General features: G+C 39.7%; 1 protein-coding gene across 6 annotated transcripts in view; it reads right to left on the bottom strand.

The window, feature by feature from the left end:
- The window catches only part of OGA (O-GlcNAcase), a 38,100-nt gene extending 30,842 nt beyond the window's left edge, over positions 1-7,258 (bottom strand). For 5 of the 6 annotated variants that reach the window (XR_014492649.1, XR_014492650.1, XM_083363627.1 and 2 more), the window contains exons 1-2: positions 6,791-7,258; positions 2,699-2,750 (exon numbers count right to left, since the gene is read on the bottom strand). Coding sequence is in view for 3 of the 6 variants with exons in the window: in XM_083363627.1 (XP_083219753.1) it covers positions 2,699-2,750; positions 6,791-7,016 (278 nt within the window). In the remaining 3 variants the exon portion in view is untranslated. Of the gene's footprint in view, positions 1-1,378; positions 2,641-2,698; positions 2,751-6,790 lie in introns of those variants that run through there. The other variant, XM_083363629.1, reaches the window with a different exon arrangement.
- Between the last annotated feature and the right edge of the window lie 11,628 nt (positions 7,259-18,886).

Here is an 18,886-nt window from a genome sequence, read left to right as displayed (position 1 = left end):
TTCATTGTGCAAGCTCTACAAATCTGTCAGATTGCAAGTGCATCTCCTGTGCACAATCCTTTTCAGGTCACCCCATAGATTTTCAATTGCATTCAGGTCCGGGCTCCAACCGGGCCATTCCAAAACTTTGATTTTCTTCTGGTGAAGCCATTTTTGCTTATTTGGAAGTATGCTTTGAGTTATTGTCATGTTGAAAGGTGAAATTCCTCATCTTCAGCATTTTAGCAAAGGTTTGTGCCAAAAATAACTGGTAATTGGAATTGTTCATCGTTCTCTCTATTTTGACCAAAGCCCCAGTTCTGAGGAAAAGCAGCTCCAAACCACCATGTGAGGAAGGTGTACTTTTGGTGATGCATGGTGTTATTTTTGCACAGAACATACTTTATGGAATTATGGCCCAAAAGGTCAATCTTGGTCTCATCAGACCACAACGCATTTTCCCACGTGCTTCTGTCAGTTTTGATGCAATTTTCTGCAAAATATAGCCAGGATTGGGTGTTTTTCTTTGTAAAAAAAGGCTTCTATCTTGTAATCCTACCCCACAGCCCAAAATATGAATAATACAGGAAATTATTGTCACATGAAATACACAACCAGTACTTGCCAGAAATTCCTGCAGCTCTTTTAATGTTACTATAGACTTCTTAGCAATCTCTCAGACCAGTTTTCTTTTTGCTTTTTCATCCATTTTGGACAGACATCCAGTTCTTGGTAATGTCACTATTGTACCATATTTTCTCCACTTCATAACTGTCTTCACTGTGTTCCATGGTATATGCAATGCTTTGGAAATAGTTCCATACCCTTCTCCTGACAGATACCTTCCATCAATGAGATTCCTTTGTTGCTTTGTAAGTTCTTTGCAGACCATGGTTTTTGCTTAAGAGGCTACCGAGTAAATGTCAGAAAAATTCTACTAGAACGGCTAAACTATATGGGCTTGATCAGAGTCATTTTAATTGATGGCAGGTGAGTACTGGTATTTAACATTAATTTGAATATGACCAATTCTGAACATAGCTACATCCCTCCTTATAAGAGGGTGTGCACACTTATGTAGCCACACTATTCTATTTTTTTATTTCCCCCCCACTAAACAATTTCAGTTTGTTTTACAATTGAATTGTATAGCTTATATATTAAAGATGAAAACAATTCTGAATTGATTTATCTTGGTCTGATTTTTTTACATCTCAAAAATCTGGCATTTTAACAGGGCTGTATAGGCTGTATATCCATCAGGCCTGCCCAAAATGCTGCTGCTGGTATTTTTTTTTAAAAAACTCAACAAATCAACCACCAATAAACATTGCTGCCACCACTAAATTTTTCACTATTACTGCTGTGAGAATTACTGCTATTGAAACATCCAACTTACCTACAATGTCAGCTCTATTGTTGCTGCTATACTGCTAGCCACCAAAGAGCTGATTAGTGACCCAGCTATCTGTGGCTCATGATTGTTTTAATGTATCAATGTGGCCCTTTCCCCTCCATGAGTTGGACCTCCTGCTATAGATTTTTCTCACAATAATGCATTGATGCAAAACATAGGAGAATATAAAAACAATTAAGAAACACAATGGTAATAAAAGGTCAAACAGTTACTAGTTTTCAAAGGTAAAAAATTGTTTCCCAAATCTTTTGAGAGCCAAGAGCTGAATAAACATTCTGGAAGCATATTTCATAGTACCATAGGTGCAACAGAAAGTACCATGTTCCTGTATGAACAAATATAGAAAAATACAATTTTTTTAGAAAGTTCCAATTAGATTGTTTGATATAATGAAGTCCCAGACTATTCAGAACTTTAAAAACCAACAACCAGCTCTTTGAAACAGGATGAAAATTAGTTTCAAAAGGAACCCTCACTGCTAGAAAACTATGATTAAAAGCAGTCAAGGATACGTAGATGATTTATAAATTGGAGCTGAATAAATGCATTCTGCACAATAGAAGTCACTTCAGATTGCTGATATTACTCATATTTCAGATTAGACATTTCTATAGCCAATTTAGAATACTGATGCTTACGTTATGGTTAAGCTTGTTATGGTAAGGTTTATGTCTGGAGTTGCCAAAAAGAAGAATCATAGCTGAATTAAATTATATTTCAGCAGAATATCCCCAAGAAAGATATTTATTGTGGATAGTGGAAATGAAAAATGTCACATCAGTGAAGGGTGAGATATGTAATCCCTTTATTTCTCAGATATCCCTATTCCCACCGTGTAAATTTCATGTTTTTACTGCTGATAATACTCATGATTGGGTCATTTCTTTGTGGATGGATCTTTATTCAGAATCGTGTCCCTAATATCAATAGAATTACCCAAATTTCTCCAAACCACTTGGAACCAATGTAAGCCAATGGGATGTGAAATATAATCTTGAAGCATAAGGAACAACATTGCCTTACTTTATTTTCTGGAACCTGCTTTTTTAAAAAATTAAGGGAAGAAAAATTAAAAGCAGTTCTTTGCTTTTAAACCAGAAATAATGAATTTATTAATTATAAAGTGACATCCACATAGGTATTTTGGAAAACTTGTTGCAAATTAATGAAGACAACAATTAAAGAATTTTGTAATAACTTACTGTTTATTATTTTGTTCTTTAAATCTATGCTTTAATTGCATTTTGGACAATCAATCATTTACATAGCATAAAACTGCAGAACAAGCATGATGTCTTATACCTTCTAAAAAGCTCCTTTCTCTGTTCCATAACCCAAGGTCTTCCATAAAAACCTGTAAGAAATTTAAGTATTAAAATTAGTTTGAAATAATCAGCCTCCACAATAGAAAGCTTTGACCAAATGCCTTTTCATAATATTCACATAAAATAGAATTTATAATCTTCTCTTGCCTACCTAATTTCTGCATCTGTGAGAAACAGGTGAAACAGAAATCCTATGTGAGCAGATGTAACAGCAGATGGAGTGTACCACTTTGAAGAACAAGAGTAGAATTTAGGAATTCTCCTGGACTGATGGTTCAGATTACAGTAGCAGCCAAGAATTATTTTCCCTTTTGCTTCTATGCTAAATAAATATCTTATTTGAAGATGTTTGATCTTAACCTGTTACCCATGCATATGTGGCAAGAACATTGTAATATGCTGTATGACTGCAAAGCTTCTCCTAATTTGATCAAGAGGATATAATTGATTCTTTATTGTGTCATTTGAATTGTTTGCCAAAAGTGTAAGAATTATTATTGAAGTTATTTGAACCGTTATTTGAAAGGCTGCTTTACCCATATTACTTACTAATGGTTTAAGATTCACAACAGTATTCCTTCTCACAAACCCATTCTAAAGTACTTAGGGTGGGTAAGATGAAGATTTTCTATAGCAATAATAGCACCCTATTTTAGAAATTTTAGAAACAACTAGAATCTAAAAGATTCCATCATTTCAGTTTTTTAAAAACTTAAATGATTCATTTGTCTTTGGGTTTTTTATTGCCGACCTGCTGCTTTTTAGTTTATTAGATTTTTAGCCTCCTTTATTACCATAAGTAACTCAAGATGGCATACATAATACTCTTTCCTCCTACTTTCCCCACAACAACAACTCTATGAGGTGAGTTGGGCTGAGAGTGTATGACTGGCCCATCTGTCACCCAGCCTTTTTGTTAATTTTATCTTGGAAAGGTAAAGGTAGCTTGAAAATGTTTAGTATTTTTAAAAATAAATAATAGCATTCAAAAATTATGGAAAGATTCATTTAAAAAGTAGAAGTCATTCAATTAGTTTTGCCCTAAGCAGTTTAGAGCTTTATAAATGAAGTGAGCTCAAAGGCAACTTTGAATAAGGTTAATTCAAAACTCTCCTTATACATCCTGTAAAATGTGTTATCAGTCAACAATATAACTGCCATAGTTTGCAGTACCTGTACATTACTTTCTAAACACTTCAGGGCAGCTTTATATAACAAAAATAAACACTTAAGGTATATGAAGAAATATCCAGCTGCCACTTGATCTTCCACTAGTAGCCTCAGAATCAAGTTTATTGCAAAATTGCAGATACAGTTAAGGAATACACTAATAGTAAAGTTTAATGGTTTAAGAGGCATCGGAGAATTAATCTATAATCTAATCCTCCAACTTTTCCTGCATAAAAATCATACACTAGGATTTGTCCCAATGTAGAGGACAGGAAATGGTAGAGGACAGGAAAGCCTGGAGGAACGTTGTCCATAGGGTCGCGATGGGTCGGACACGACTTCGCAACTAACAACAACATTTGGATAAAAATAAGCTTTTGAAATAATGTCTATTTGAAAATCGATTCTAATGCGTTAATGATATTGGTATTAGTTCCCATAGCCACATCTTCTCCCACAGATCTCCATGTGGCTACTCAAAATGCTAGTGAAATTTTTTTAACATTGTTACAAGTCTTGATTAACTCTCAAGAGATCACCTCTCTTGTTCTGATCTTGTTTTCATACCAAGTCTTCTAGCACACATCCTTTAAAGATGGAAGCCTTTAACACTGTGAGGGGCCTCTGAGGTGAAAGTGGAAGAATATCTTCTCTGTGATTCCAAAACCAGATTATGCTTCTTCAGTTACTGTATTTTGTCCTGACTGGATCCATGATTACTTTAACCACTAATCTCAAAATTGTGAATATTAAAAAAAAGGATTGCTATCACCAATCATAAGGTGCTCAATCCAAATAGCTAAAGAGACAACTCCATCTCCCAAAACTGGGAGGAATATCTATTTCTATATATATCAGCTCATCAACAGAACAATGTTTTTATTATTCACAACCTTTCCTTTCTAATGGCCATTCTGTATTTTTTCTTCATTCTGTTTATAAAGTCATCCCAGCATAATTCAGAATAACTGCTACTTATAATACAAAATGTTTATACTAAAATAAGTTCCTATAGTTATAAGCACAAAAATTTTAACAATTGCCAGCTTGGAAGCTGTTACACTCCTCTCAGGTTGTCAAAATCATCAATCAGTTATTAGCTTTCTTATTCTTAAAAAGGCAGGGGATTAAATCTATGCATTGCATTCCAGTTTACCTATACTTTAGCACATATGCAGTTGAATAAGCACATACTACAGCTTCAATTGTTAATGTTTTCAATATACTGGGATTGATGTGATATTTACTGCACATCTGGAAATATTTGCTAATCATCCAAATTCTATTATTCCATTCCTGAAGTTTGTACAAAGTAATTAACCTAGATGCATCTTACTGGATATTAACCATATTACAATAATTAAACAGAAGCTTATTTTTTCTTTATATAACACTGCTTCTCTCTGTTCTGAGACAAATATTTTGCTATAGCGCAAACCAATAAAACAAATGTTAACTGCAGCCAAATGGTTACTATGTGGGTAGAAAGAAAACCAATCCAAGATTTCAATGATATCCTTAGCTATATGTTTTAAGTTCACTCTAGAATTGAAAATGGTACAGTACCTAAGCAAAAATATTTCCTAAATCTGCAGTAGTCTATTTTTGTAGGCAACAGTAAATCTAATAATTATATGGGCCTTTAATTTTAAAATAACCAATTATGTATTTCCCATATCCAGTGAATGCACCTTGAGTTAGTCATTTTAAAAATAAAGTTATTGCTTTTAATGCATAGAAAAAACAAAAACCAAAGATAACAAAATATCAATACAACACATAAATATTACAATTCATAAATAAGAAAATCTCAGTATTTTTAGTAACCAAGAGCCTTGGTGGAGCAGTGGGCTAATGCCTCCTTAAGTAACACCAGCTGCCTGCAATTAGTGCAGGTTCGCATCCCACCAGGCTCAAGGTTGACTCAGCCTTCCATCCTTCCGAGGTAGGTAAAATGAGGACCCAGATTGTTGGGGGCAATTAAGCTGACTTTGTAATAATGCCGCTTTGGGGGGGGGGGCGAAAGCCCTAATAAGCAGGCATATACATAGAATGAATATACATAGAACACATTGATTTGTGCTTAGATTGTAAGCCGCCCTGAGTCTTCGGAGAAGGGTGGGATATAAATGGGATTAAAAAAACTGATTAAAACGAACACATCAGCCTTTGCTTGGGAAAAAGTCTGAGAAAATGAGTAGTTATTAATTTTAAATTTCAGGCCTCACAGGCGATCATGGATGAGCACACATCTACCCTATCAAACATGTTCATTAGATGTGGTTAACACTATAGCCTAGTGGGAACAATCTGCTAAATATTCAGAAAGTTTGCAGCTCAGATAATTAATCTTCAGAGGATGCACCGTGCTCCCGCTGCCCACAGCCCATATTATATTATATTATATTATATTATATTATATTAATTATATTATATTATATTATATTATATTATATTATATTATATTATATTATATTATATTATATTATATTATATTACATTATATTATTATATTGTGTTTTCATCCATCTTATCTATAGTGCTGTAACATTTTTTTTTTAAAAAAGCATACATAAAAAAGCCTTCGCAAACAATTCAATCTGTGACTCTTCTTTTAAAGACTTAATTTCACGCCCGACGGTATGTTAATCATCGGGCTCCTGCCAAGCTCACAGAAAGCGACCAATTGAAACGGGGGAGAAAAGGAGCCAAGTTAATCTCCACCGCCGCCGCCAGATTTTCCTGGTAGGGCGGAGTCAGGCGCTACACAAAGAGGTAAAGAGTAAGGAAGGCAGGAGGGGGGAAGCACCGCTTTGTTCAATGGCGGGTCCTCTTTTTTCGGCGCTCTTTATCGCGGCCCAGCCCCGGGTCCCTCCCGTTTCCAAGATCTCCCCGTTACCTTCCACAACGCCGCAGAGGAAGCGCCGTGCTCCCGCGCTGCCCACAGCCCCGGAGCCACTCTCGGCAACCTCTTCTGGGCCCGAGGGGTCCGGTCGTGTAGGGGACGACTCACTTCGGGGTGAGGAAACGGCCGTAGAACTAGGAACGGGTGCGCCCTGGGGCTCCCCCCGGCTTTCAGCGACCATCCCAGCCAGATCTACTCCGGGGCTGCCGTCCGCCGCCATCGCCCTTCCCTGCACTCTAAACCAGGGTAGGCTGCGCTTGCGCGGAGAAAACCAGCCCCAACCGGTCCAAGCCGGAACCAACCGCTCCGCTCCCTTGATTTCCAACCGGGACCGCGGTGGGTGATCACGTGCAGCTCCACCTCTCTTCCTCCGCGCGCCAGCCAGAAACACGAACCGCGAACAAACCACTCGGCGCTGGCTCCAGAGAACGAACCGGACTATTATAAGGGTGGGGGCAGGACAGAGAAACCTTACAGCGCAGGCGTGAGGGTCTAGCAGGCTACCAACTGCGCATGCTTAACAGGGTCAGAGGAGCGGGGAGGCGCCTGCACGCACGCGCAAACGTGAAGCCTTGCTCAACTGCGCATGTGACAGGCGTTGGCTTCGCAGCAAGGCCTTAGTGCGCGTGCGTAGTTGCTGGACAGATTCCGGGGGCGGTACGGCGCAAGTGAGAAGGAAAATAAAGTAGCCACTGTTAAAGCGCAAGCGCAGAATTTAAAGCGCGAAAGGGAGTGATTAGTTTGTTTAGGCCAGGGGTAGGCAACCTCGGCTCTTTTATGACTCATGGACTTCAACTCCCAGAATTCCTGAGCCAGCTTGGCTGGCTCAGGAATTCTGGGAGTTGAAGTCCATGAGTCAAAAGAGCCGAGGTTGCCTACCCCTGGTTTAGGCTAATGTTGTCCAAGGGGGTGGAGTCTTGTATAAGCTGAAAGGTTCAGCGCCTGCCTTCAGCATTATTTTCATTTCCAAGCGGTTGAGGAGGAGGAGCCGTTTCTTACTGTATTTTGTGTCTGGTTGCTGAGCAACGTTATCGGCGCCTAGGGGAAACTATTGCATACCTTCGTCCGTTTAACCTACAAGATAAAAAAATAAAGTAACTCAGCAATACGTATTAGAAATATTATATTTCACCAGTAAACCAGAAATTTATTTATTTTTTATTTTATTTTAATTCCATTTATATCCCGCCCTTCTCCGAAGACTCAGGGCGGCTTTACAAACTTACAAACTTACAAACTAAAATGTCGTGTTTTCAGTTGTAAAAAATCCCGTCACAAAGCCTGGAGAGTTATCGGCTGCCAAGCAGTCCTGAGATAGAAAAGCGGCATTAATTTGTTTCGTTTATTCAATAATTTCCCTCTAGTTTTCAGCGAAGAAGCCTGTCTCTCCACTACAAATGTGTTGCCTAAATATATTATCTCTTATTCCTGTCCAAGCCGGAAAAAAGTAAACTTTCCGACTCCAACTCGACTGCTACCTTAGTAATTCAGGGTGTGTTTGGCAACTTCGCAATTGCCTTCTGTGATTGTTTTTTTTTTCTTTTCGACTTCGCTGGCAAGCCGGTAGCCTGAGTTTCCTTACACGAGAGAAAGGGCAATGCTGATGAAAACTATAATAGTTTGGGTGAATTAGAAGGAACGAGGAGAGAATCTAGGAGTTAATTAGTAAAACCATACCAATCTAGCTAATTTAATTCTGTTGATTTGATAATCGTAGGATATGTGTGTGCTGGAAAGTATGTAGGATATGTTCACCAATCTGAGTTATTTATAAAAACAATAAAGGGATACAAACTGCTCGAATGGTAAAATACTTCGCACACCTGATATTGTTTATATTGTAGTATTTACATTTGCAGTAATTTTATATAGTTACCAAGATTCAGTGGAGCAGGGGATACAAATGCTTTTAAATAAAATAAATATTACCTAATGTCAAGTACTGATAATAATAGATTGTAATTGGCAGAAAAAATATTAAAAAATAATCAGTCCTTGAAAAACTGGAAGGTTGGTAATCTGAAGATAATACGCCATTGGCCTAATTTAGAAAGAAATCCCTCAAGATTGACTGCTGTTTTCTTGCAAATTACAGTATTGCAAATTACAGTATGTTGAGTGCATAGCTTTGGACTCATGGATCTCCATCTTTCCCACCTTAAATTCAACCCTTTTGTGAGTTTTCAAGGTTGAGAATTCAGAACAGGTAAAAAAAAATCTGGAATCTAGTAAGCATAGTTTCAGATTAATACAATTTCTTAAAAGGCATAAATTTTTGTGAGCTGCAGCTTACTTCATCAGCTGCTTAGTGCATCCTACATAATTTATGTAAGATTTAAATTTGTAGCTGGAAAAGTTGTTTTTTTCTTCTGACACTTATTTTCCAGTTCTGAAAAGGAAAATTGAAATAAACTATCTTTTCCTTGATCCCTAGGATTGCAAATAACTCCAGAATACAGATTTATACATCATAGTTTTGAAAATAGAAGTGACTTATCAATTCTTATATCAACATAAGTTTCACCAGCTTGTGAGTTAATAGCATTGTGGGAAGTCAGCCCCGCAGAGAAAGAAATATTAAAAGGGCAGAAAAATATATTTCCCTAAAGGATTTTAAAGAGGCAGAAAAGCATGCCCAGTTTTTCTTAATAGCCCCAGGCAGAAACCAGCTCTATAGAAATGCAGATGTAAACCATCCAGGAAGGTTGGAAGCCCCCAGCTAGAAGATTAAGAAGACAGACACCTAAAATCTACATACCCCATCCAAAGTCTAAGACAGGACATAATAGGATTAACTCACAGATGCCAAAGGGCACATCCAGACTCAGGTCAGAATACATGACACAGGAAATACAAAGCCTCAAACAGGAACAGGAAACAACTCCAAACAAAAGCTCCAGAGGGTATAAAAACCCACTCCCTACATGTGCTCTATTATGTTGTGGGCTCTAATGAGCAGGAATGAAGACGCACAGCTGAGTACAGAGAAACTCATTCTTTTATTAAGCTGGAACTGTACTGAGGACTTGGGTGCACCTTGCCACAATATATGGCCAGACCCTCTGGTAGCAACCAATCAGATTGAACCCATGCTTGCCGCCCAAAGCTGACCAATTACAGGACCAGAGACGTCCTGTCTGGGTTGCTGGAGAACCATTAGTTCTCCAGCAACACATGTGGTGAGGTACCAAAAGCCCAGTACATAACATGCTCCCTCTCTTTTTTCATCCAGACCCATCTTTCTGTCTGGCTCTCCTCTTCTATAAACTGCAACCTTCTTTCTAAAGCAGACGCCATGTTGTTTATTCCAGGCTTGGACTGAACCATGAAGGACTTTTCCTTCAGCAATTTGGCACCACAGAATGGGACTCCAAGCTAACCTCTCCAAAGGACTGAGACTGGTAAGCCCCATCTTGCTGGCAGCAGACTCCTTGTGTCTGTGGATGGGTTTCCCAGGCCCTGCCCACGTGGAGCCAGGGTAGTAAAGGGAGTTTTGGGTTTGAACTCAAGGGCTGCTTTGGAAAAAAGGTAAGGTAAGTACCTCTAAATTTTAACTTTAAAGCCCAGGGGAGCAAAATAAATGTGCGTATGTCTCTGCGTGTGAGTGAGAAGATCCTTTTCCCAATCACAATTGGATTTTGCTCCCTGTGGTCTTTCCTAACCGCAGAAAGGATCTGTTCAAGTGGCAGACCCTGGAAAGCATGGGGGTTTGGCCAGAGCGCAGAACCTTTTGTTAGGGAAAAAGGAGAAGCTGTGTGCAAATGGAATGGAATGAGTGAGTGAAAGCATTGGATTTTGGCAACCAGCTGGCCCTGTAAGCAAAGCCCACCTGTAGGAGGGGCTCATACTACTGCACAAAGCACAGGTCCTCCAAGACGACTCCTGAGTCTGAAAACTGAAGGCAGTAAGGTAGAAGTAGGCTGTGTACCTGTTGCGGCAGGTCCTTCTCAGACCCCTTTTGGTCTGTAAAGTGACAGCAATAGGAGGGGCCCGTACTTCATTAGGGAACCGAAGTCCTCCTCGGCAATTTTTTTTAGTGCCCAAAAACGGACAGGAGTGGCTGAGAAGTGCCGCTAGGGACCTGACTAAGCTGATTGAACCCCACATCGGAAGGGGAACATTGTTAGCTGTAGTTCGAGGATGGGAATTAGGTTACCTATTGGAGATTTGCTCGAGGTGTGGGATGAGAGGCGAGTGCCCATCCTGGATGATATGAAAAAGGAAGCGAGCAAGAGAAATTTGTGAAGAATGGTTTTGCTCAGACCTTTTCTGGAAAACCAATTTGACTAAATAAAGGTTGTTGTTAGTTGCGAAGTCGTGTCCGACCCATCGCAACCCCATGGACAATGTTCCTCCAGGCCTTCCTGTCCTCTACCATCTTCTGGAGTCCATTTAGGCTCACGCCTACTGCTTCAGTCACTCCATCCAGCCACCTCATTCTCTGTCATTCCATTCTTCTCTTGCCCTCAACCTTTCCCAGCATTAGGCTCTTCTCCAGTGAGTCCTTCCTTCTCATTAGGTGGCCAAAGTATTTGAGTTTCAACTTCAGGATCTGGCCTTCTAAAGAGCAGTCAGGGTTGATCAGTCCAAGGGACTCGCAGGAGTCTTCTTCAGCACCACAGTTCAAAGGCCTCAATTCTTTGGTGCTCAGCCTTTCTTATGGTCCAACTTTCACAACCATACATTACAACTGGGAAGACCATAGCCTTGACTATATGCACTTTTGTTGTCAGGGTGATGTCTCTGCTTTTTAGTGTGCTGTCTAGATTTGCCATGGCTTTCCTCCTCAGGAGGAAGCATCTTTTAATTTCTTGGCTGCAGTCCCTGTTTGCGGTGATCTTAGAGCCCAGGAAAATAAAATCTGTCTAGAGTGGTATCATCTGCATATCTTAGGTTGTTGATATTTCTCCCAGCAATTTTAATTCCAACTTTTGATTCATCTAGCCCTGCCTTTCTCATGATGTGCTCTGCATATAAGTTAAACAGGCAGGGTGACAGTATACAGCCTTGCCGGACTCCTTTCCCAATTTTGAACCAATCAGTAGTTCCATGTCCAGTTCTCACTGTAGCTTCTTGACCCGCATATAGGTTCTCAAGAGACAAATAAGATGGTCTGATATGCCCATCTCTTTAAGAACTTGCCACAGTTTGTTATGATCCACACAGTCAAATGCTTTAGCATAGTCAATGAAGCAGAAGTAGATGTTTTTCTGGAACTCCCTAGCTTTGTCCATGATTCAGCATATGTTGGCAATTTGATCTCTAGTTCCTCTGCCTCTTCGAAATCCTGCCTGTACGTCTGGTAGTTCTCGATCCACATACTTCTGGAGTCTAGCTTGTAGGATTTTAAGCATAACTTTACTAGCATGTGAAATGAGTGCAATGGTGCGATAGTTTGAACATTCTTTGCCACTGCCTTTCTTTGGAATTGGAATGTAAACTGATCTTTTCCAATCCTGTGGCCACTGTTGAGTTTTCCAAATTTGCTGGCAAATTGAGTGTAGCACTTTTACTGCATCGTCTTTTAAGATTTTGAATAGCTCAGCTGGAATACTGTCACCTCCACTAACTTTGTTGTTGCTCAGCTTTCCTAAGGCCCATTTCACTTCACATTGTAGGATGTGTGGCTCGAGGTCAGTGACTACCTCATCGTGGTTATCAGGGACATTAAGCTCGTTCTTGTATAGTACTTCTGTGTAATTCTGCCACCTCTTCTTAATCTCTTCTGCCTCTGTTAGGTCCCTGCCATTTTGGTCCTTTATCATGCACATTTTTGCATGAAACGTTCCCTTCATCTCTCCAATTTTCTTGAAGAGATCTCTAGTCCTCCCTATTCTATTGTTTTCTTCTATTTCTTTGCAATGTTCATTTAAGAAGGCATTCTTATCTCTTCTAGCTATTCTCTGGAATTCTGCATTCAATGGGGGATATCTTTCTTTTTCTCCCTTGCCTTTTGCTTCCCTCCTTTCCTCAGCTATTTGCAAAGCTTCCTCAGACAGCCATTTTGCTTTCTTGCATTTCTTTTTCTTTGGGATGGTTTTGGTTGCTACCTGTTGTACAATGTTGCGAACCTCTGTCCATAGTTCTTCAGGCACTCTGTCTATCAGATCTAATTCCTTAAATCTATTTGTTACCTCTATTGTATATTCAACAGGGATATGATTTAGTTCATACCTGAGTGACCTAGTGCTTTTCCCTACTTTCTTAAGTTTAAGCCTAAATTTTGCAACGAGAAGCTCATGGTCTGAGCCACAGTCAGCTCCTGGTCTTGTTTTTACTGACTGTATAGAGCTTCTCCATCTTTGACTGCAGAGCACATACTCAATCTGATTTCTGTGTTGACCGTCTCGTGATGTCCATGTGTAGAGCTGTCTCTTGGGTTGTTGGAAAAGAGTGTTTGCTGTGACCATCGTATTCTCTTCACAAAATTCTATCAGCCTGTGCCCTGCTTCATTTTGTACTCCAAGGCCAAACTTGCCTGTTATTCCGGTTATCTTTTGGCTTCCTACTTTAGCATTCCAATCCCCCATGATGATAAGGACATCATTTTTTGGTGTTAGTTCTATAAGATGCTGTAGGGCTTCATAGAACTGGTCAATTTCATCCTCTTCAGCACCAGTGGTTGGGGCATAGACTTGGACTACTGTGATATTGAACGGTTTGCCTTGGATTCGAACTGAGATCATTCTATCATTTTGGGGATTGTATCCCAGTATTGCTTTTCCTGTTCTTTTATTGACTATGAAGGCTACTCCATTTCTTCTGAGGGATTCTTGCCCGCAGTAGTATACCTGATGGTCATCTGAATTAAATTCACCCATTCCTGTCCATTTTAGTTTGCTGATTCCTAAGATGTCGATGTTCAGTCTTGTTATCTCTTGTTTGACCACGTCCAGCTTTCCTTGATTCATGGATCTTACATTCCAGGTTCCTATGGAGAAAAAATCTTTACAACATCGGACTTTCCTTTCACCACCAGATGCATCCACACCTGAGCATCCTTTTGGCTTTGGCCCAGTCACTTCATTCTTTCTGGCGCTACTAGTACTAGCCCTCTGCTCTTCCCCAGTAGCATATTGGATGCCTTCCGACCTGAGGGGATCATCTTCCAGCGTCATATCTTTTTTCCTTTTGGTACTGTCCATGGGGTTTTCATGGCAAAGACTGGAGTGGGTTGCCATTTCCTTCTCCAGTGGATCACGTTTCATCAGAACTCTGCTATGACCTGTCCGTCTTGGGTGGCCCTGCACGGCATAGCTCATAGCTTCATTGAATTACGCAAGCCCCTTCACCACGACAAGGCAGTAATCCATGAAGGGGTAAATAAAGATACTTAAACGGAAAATAAGAAAAAGTGATTCTCATTCTCTCTCTATATATATATATATATATGTGTGTGTGTGTGTGTGTGTGTGTGTGTGTGTGTGTGTGTGTGTGTGTAATTTTTTTGGCTTGCTAACAAAGAATAAAGGGAGACTGATATGATCATTTCAAACTTATTTGTTCTCATCAGTCAGCCATACCCTTCTGAGATTCGAACCTGGGCCGACTGCGTCTTAAGCTTTTGTTTTAACCCCTAGGCCACAGGCTCTCTCTCTCTCTCTCTCTCTCTTTGTTAGCTGAGAAGCAAGGGAGATATGTGTTAAATGTTTGTAGATGGCCTTGGGCTAGGCTGAAACAGGAAATAAGATTTGTCCCGTGTCTGGGACCAAGGAAGTGTATTCTGAATGCTTAACAAACATTATACAAATATATATATATATATATATATATATATATATATATATATATATATATATATATATATATATATATATATATATATATATATATATATATATATTTGTTTTCTGAGGTTTTCGCGGGTGCCTGTATGTGGATCCTTGGTTTTTCGGGTTTTTCCCCGTGTAGAACTAAAGGTGTGGGCGCAACGTTTCGACGGAGTCCCATCCGTCATCATCAGGCTTTAGCTTCCTTCTTCTGGGAGAAGCATGTGGCTGTTAGTTCCTCTTTTTTAAACTGCCAGAGGGGGTGTGTTCTGTGGAGGTGTGCTCTGATTGGGTAGGGGACCAAGTGTGTTCTGATTGGGTGGGAGTGTGTTTTGAATGGTGGGTGTGTTCTGATTGGGTGGGGGGGTGTTCTGAGTGGATGGACTGGTCTCAGCTGCCAGCTCCAGAACTGAGCTGGTGAGTTGTGCTGCTTTTGTTCGGCTTCGTGTTTGTGGTGGTGCCATGTTTTTATAGTGGGTGTCAGTTTGCTTATTGTGTGGTTTGGAGGGGTTTAAAGTGGCTGATGTTGCAGCTGTGGTTAGGTTTCTGTTTTGTGGTTGTGTGTCTTTATCGTTGTGGGTTCGGATTTGCTTTTTGAATGGTTGTGTGGTGGTGATGTCATGTGATGTTATCATGAGTTTGGGTCTGGTATCATTCTTGGTGGTTGGGCCTCGTCTGTCAATCAAGGCGGGTTTCCAAATGGCTGGTAGACGAGAGGTATCATCTCGTGTATTCATGCTGTGGGGGCGTTTTTCTATCTCAATGGCTTCTCTGATTATTCTGTTGTTAAAATGTTCAATTTTGGCGATAGTTTTGGTTTTTTTAAAATCAATTTCATGTCCCGTGGCTTCAAAGTGTTGGACCAGGGATGAAGTTTGTTCTCCCTTTCTGAGTGAGTTTTTGTGCTCTTCAATGCGTGCACTTATTCTTCTGTTGGTCTGTCCGATGTATGTGGTGGGGCAGGTGGTGCATGGGATTTCGTATACTCCTTGGTTTTCTAACCCAATTATGTCCTTGGGGTTTCTTAGGATGGTGGATATTTTTCTGTCTGTGTAGAATGCTGTTTTGATGTTGTGTTTTTGGAGGACCTTGCTGATTCTGTCTGTGGTCCCTTTTAAGTATGGGAGGAGGGCTTTGCCATTTTCTTGTTCTCTGTCTTGGGTTTTTGTGGGTGTCTCTCTTCGGATTAAGTTGGTAATCGTGTTTCTTTGGAATCCATTGGCTGTTAGTACATTAGTGAGAGTGTGTAGTTCGGTTTTTAGGTGTTGTTTGTCAGCTAGGTGTTTTGTTCTGGAGATGAGTGTCTTGGCTACGGAGTTGATCTGTGCTGGGTGGTGGTGTGAGAGTGCGTTCAGATAGCAGTTTGTGTGTGTTTTTTTATGGTAGATAGTGTGTCCTAGGGAGCCGTTGGATTTCTTGTAGACTAAGACATCAAGGAAGGGAAGTTGATTGTTAGCTTCTGTTTCCATGGTGAATTGTATTTTGGGGTGTAGGCTATTGAGGTGTATGAGGAAGTCATCCAGTTTTTCTTTGCCGTAATCTGGCCACACGGCAAAGAAAAACTGGATGACTTCCTCATACACCTCAATAGCCTACACCCCAAAATACAATTCACCATGGAAACAGAAGCTAACAATCAACTTCCCTTCCTTGATGTCTTAGTCTACAAGAAATCCAACGGCTCCCTAGGACACACTATCTACCATAAAAAAACACACACAAACTGCTATCTGAACGCACTCTCACACCACCACCCAGCACAGATCAACTCCGTAGCCAAGACACTCATCTCCAGAACAAAACACCTAGCTGACAAACAACACCTAAAAACCGAACTACACACTCTCACTAATGTACTAACAGCCAATGGATTCCAAAGAAACACGATTACCAACTTAATCCGAAGAGAGACACCCACAAAAACCCAAGACAGAGAACAAGAAAATGGCAAAGCCCTCCTCCCATACTTAAAAGGGACCACAGACAGAATCAGCAAGGTCCTCCAAAAACACAACATCAAAACAGCATTCTACACAGACAGAAAAATATCCACCATCCTAAGAAACCCCAAGGACATAATTGGGTTAGAAAACCAAGGAGTATACGAAATCCCATGCACCACCTGCCCCACCACATACATCGGACAGACCAACAGAAGAATAAGTGCACGCATTGAAGAGCACAAAAACTCACTCAGAAAGGGAGAACAAACTTCATCCCTGGTCCAACACTTTGAAGCCACGGGACATGAAATTGATTTTAAAAAAACCAAAACTATCGCCAAAATTGAACATTTTAACAACAGAATAATCAGAGAAGCCATTGAGATAGAAAAACGCCCCCACAGCATGAATACACGAGATGATACCTCTCGTCTACCAGCCATTTGGAAACCCGCCTTGATTGACAGACGAGGCCCAACCACCAAGAATGATACCAGACCCAAACTCATGATAACATCACATGACATCACCACCACACAACCATTCAAAAAGCAAATCCGAACCCACAACGATAAAGACACACAACCACAAAACAGAAACCTAACCACAGCTGCAACATCAGCCACTTTAAACCCCTCCAAACCACACAATAAGCAAACTGACACCCACTATAAAAACATGGCACCACCACAAACACGAAGCCGAACAAAAGCAGCACAACTCACCAGCTCAGTTCTGGAGCTGGCAGCTGAGACCAGTCCATCCACTCAGAACACCCCCCCACCCAATCAGAACACACCCACCATTCAAAACACACTCCCACCCAATCAGAACACACTTGGTCCCCTACCCAATCAGAGCACACCTCCACAGAACACACCCCCTCTGGCAGTTTAAAAAAGAGGAACTAACAGCCACATGCTTCTCCCAGAAGAAGGAAGCTAAAGCCTGATGATGACGGATGGGACTCCGTCGAAACGTTGCGCCCACACCTTTAGTTCTACGCGGGGAAAAACCCGAAAAACCAAGGATCCATATATATATATATATATATACAAATTATTCAAATTGCTAATAAAGAATTTGGGAGGCTAAGATGATCATTTCGAACTCATTTATGTTCTCATGAGTTCGAAATGATCATCTTAGCCTCCCAAATTCTTTATTAGCAATTTGAATAATTTGCACAAATAATGAGCTGTCATAAGTTGACTAGTTCCTGTGGATAAGCCCTGAGCCGGGCCAAAACAGGAATGAAAGAGTTAATTAGCAAGGTCCATTCAAAAAGCCTTGACAAATACTTAAACATATATATATATATATATATATATATATATATATATATATATATATATATATATATATATATATATATATATATATATCAATAGCATAGCTATTTAGTTTTTGCATTCTTTGATTTTGATGTTTTTGCATTCTTTGATTTTGATATATAAAACAATAACTTGCATCTTATTTGTTTTTGGATACTTATTAAAGAATTCTCATATTTTAGTTCCTTTTTTTAAACTAAACAATTCAAATTGTTAGTATATGAATGAAATATTACAATATCACAGTTTTTTTTCATTCTAAGTTTCTTTGCTGATTAATTGTTACACTTTATCATTTCTGCAGAGCTGATTAGATCTGTTGGGATGGAAACAAAGCACTTAGTATGTAAGTAAGTGATGTGAGACAAACTTACTGCTGTATCACAAACATACTGCATTGCCAATCAGGTAGTTTCCTAATTTTAACCACCATTTTGGGTCAACCGTTTTTCCCCTCTGAATGTACCTGCAGCATGGATAAGAAGGCCTAGTCGGCATATTGTCGACTAGTTTGGGTAACATGTTTGCAGTAGAAGCAGGGAAAGTACATTATTATTTCTATCATTATAAAATAACATCTTTACCACTAGTTGTCTTTCCCTTCTAGGTAGGTGAATTCCCACCTAAGAAATAAAATGGGTGGCAACCTGGCAACATTTCTATTTTTGCTGACTATCCATTAAACAGGCATGGGGAAAGAATTACAGTAAGATATTTTCTATAAGTCAGTCTACTTATAAATTCCTAATTTGAGACCCTCATAATTGGCACTTTGAGAAATATACCCCTTCACATACTCCTATACATGAGCAATAGTTGGACAGAGCTTGAGAAACCAATCTTCAGATTGCCATGAAGTTGCTTGGATACCCTACATTGAATCAATCTAACCTACTTCGTAATCCTGTAAAAATAAAATGGTTGCAGCATGGAGAATTTAATTATATCATGCATTCTGTCCTGAGTTTCTAGAGGACTCCTCAGAGTATAAATGAAAGAAAGAAGGAAAATTCCATTTTGGAAATTGTTTAGAAATACTTCAAA

Source organism: Vipera ursinii (genome assembly GCF_947247035.1).
Source record: "Vipera ursinii genome assembly, chromosome: 5".
Lineage (NCBI taxonomy): Eukaryota > Metazoa > Chordata > Lepidosauria > Squamata > Viperidae > Vipera > Vipera ursinii.
The sequence above is the reverse complement of the archived record's forward strand: the minus strand, read 5'-3'. Positions and strand labels throughout refer to the sequence as shown.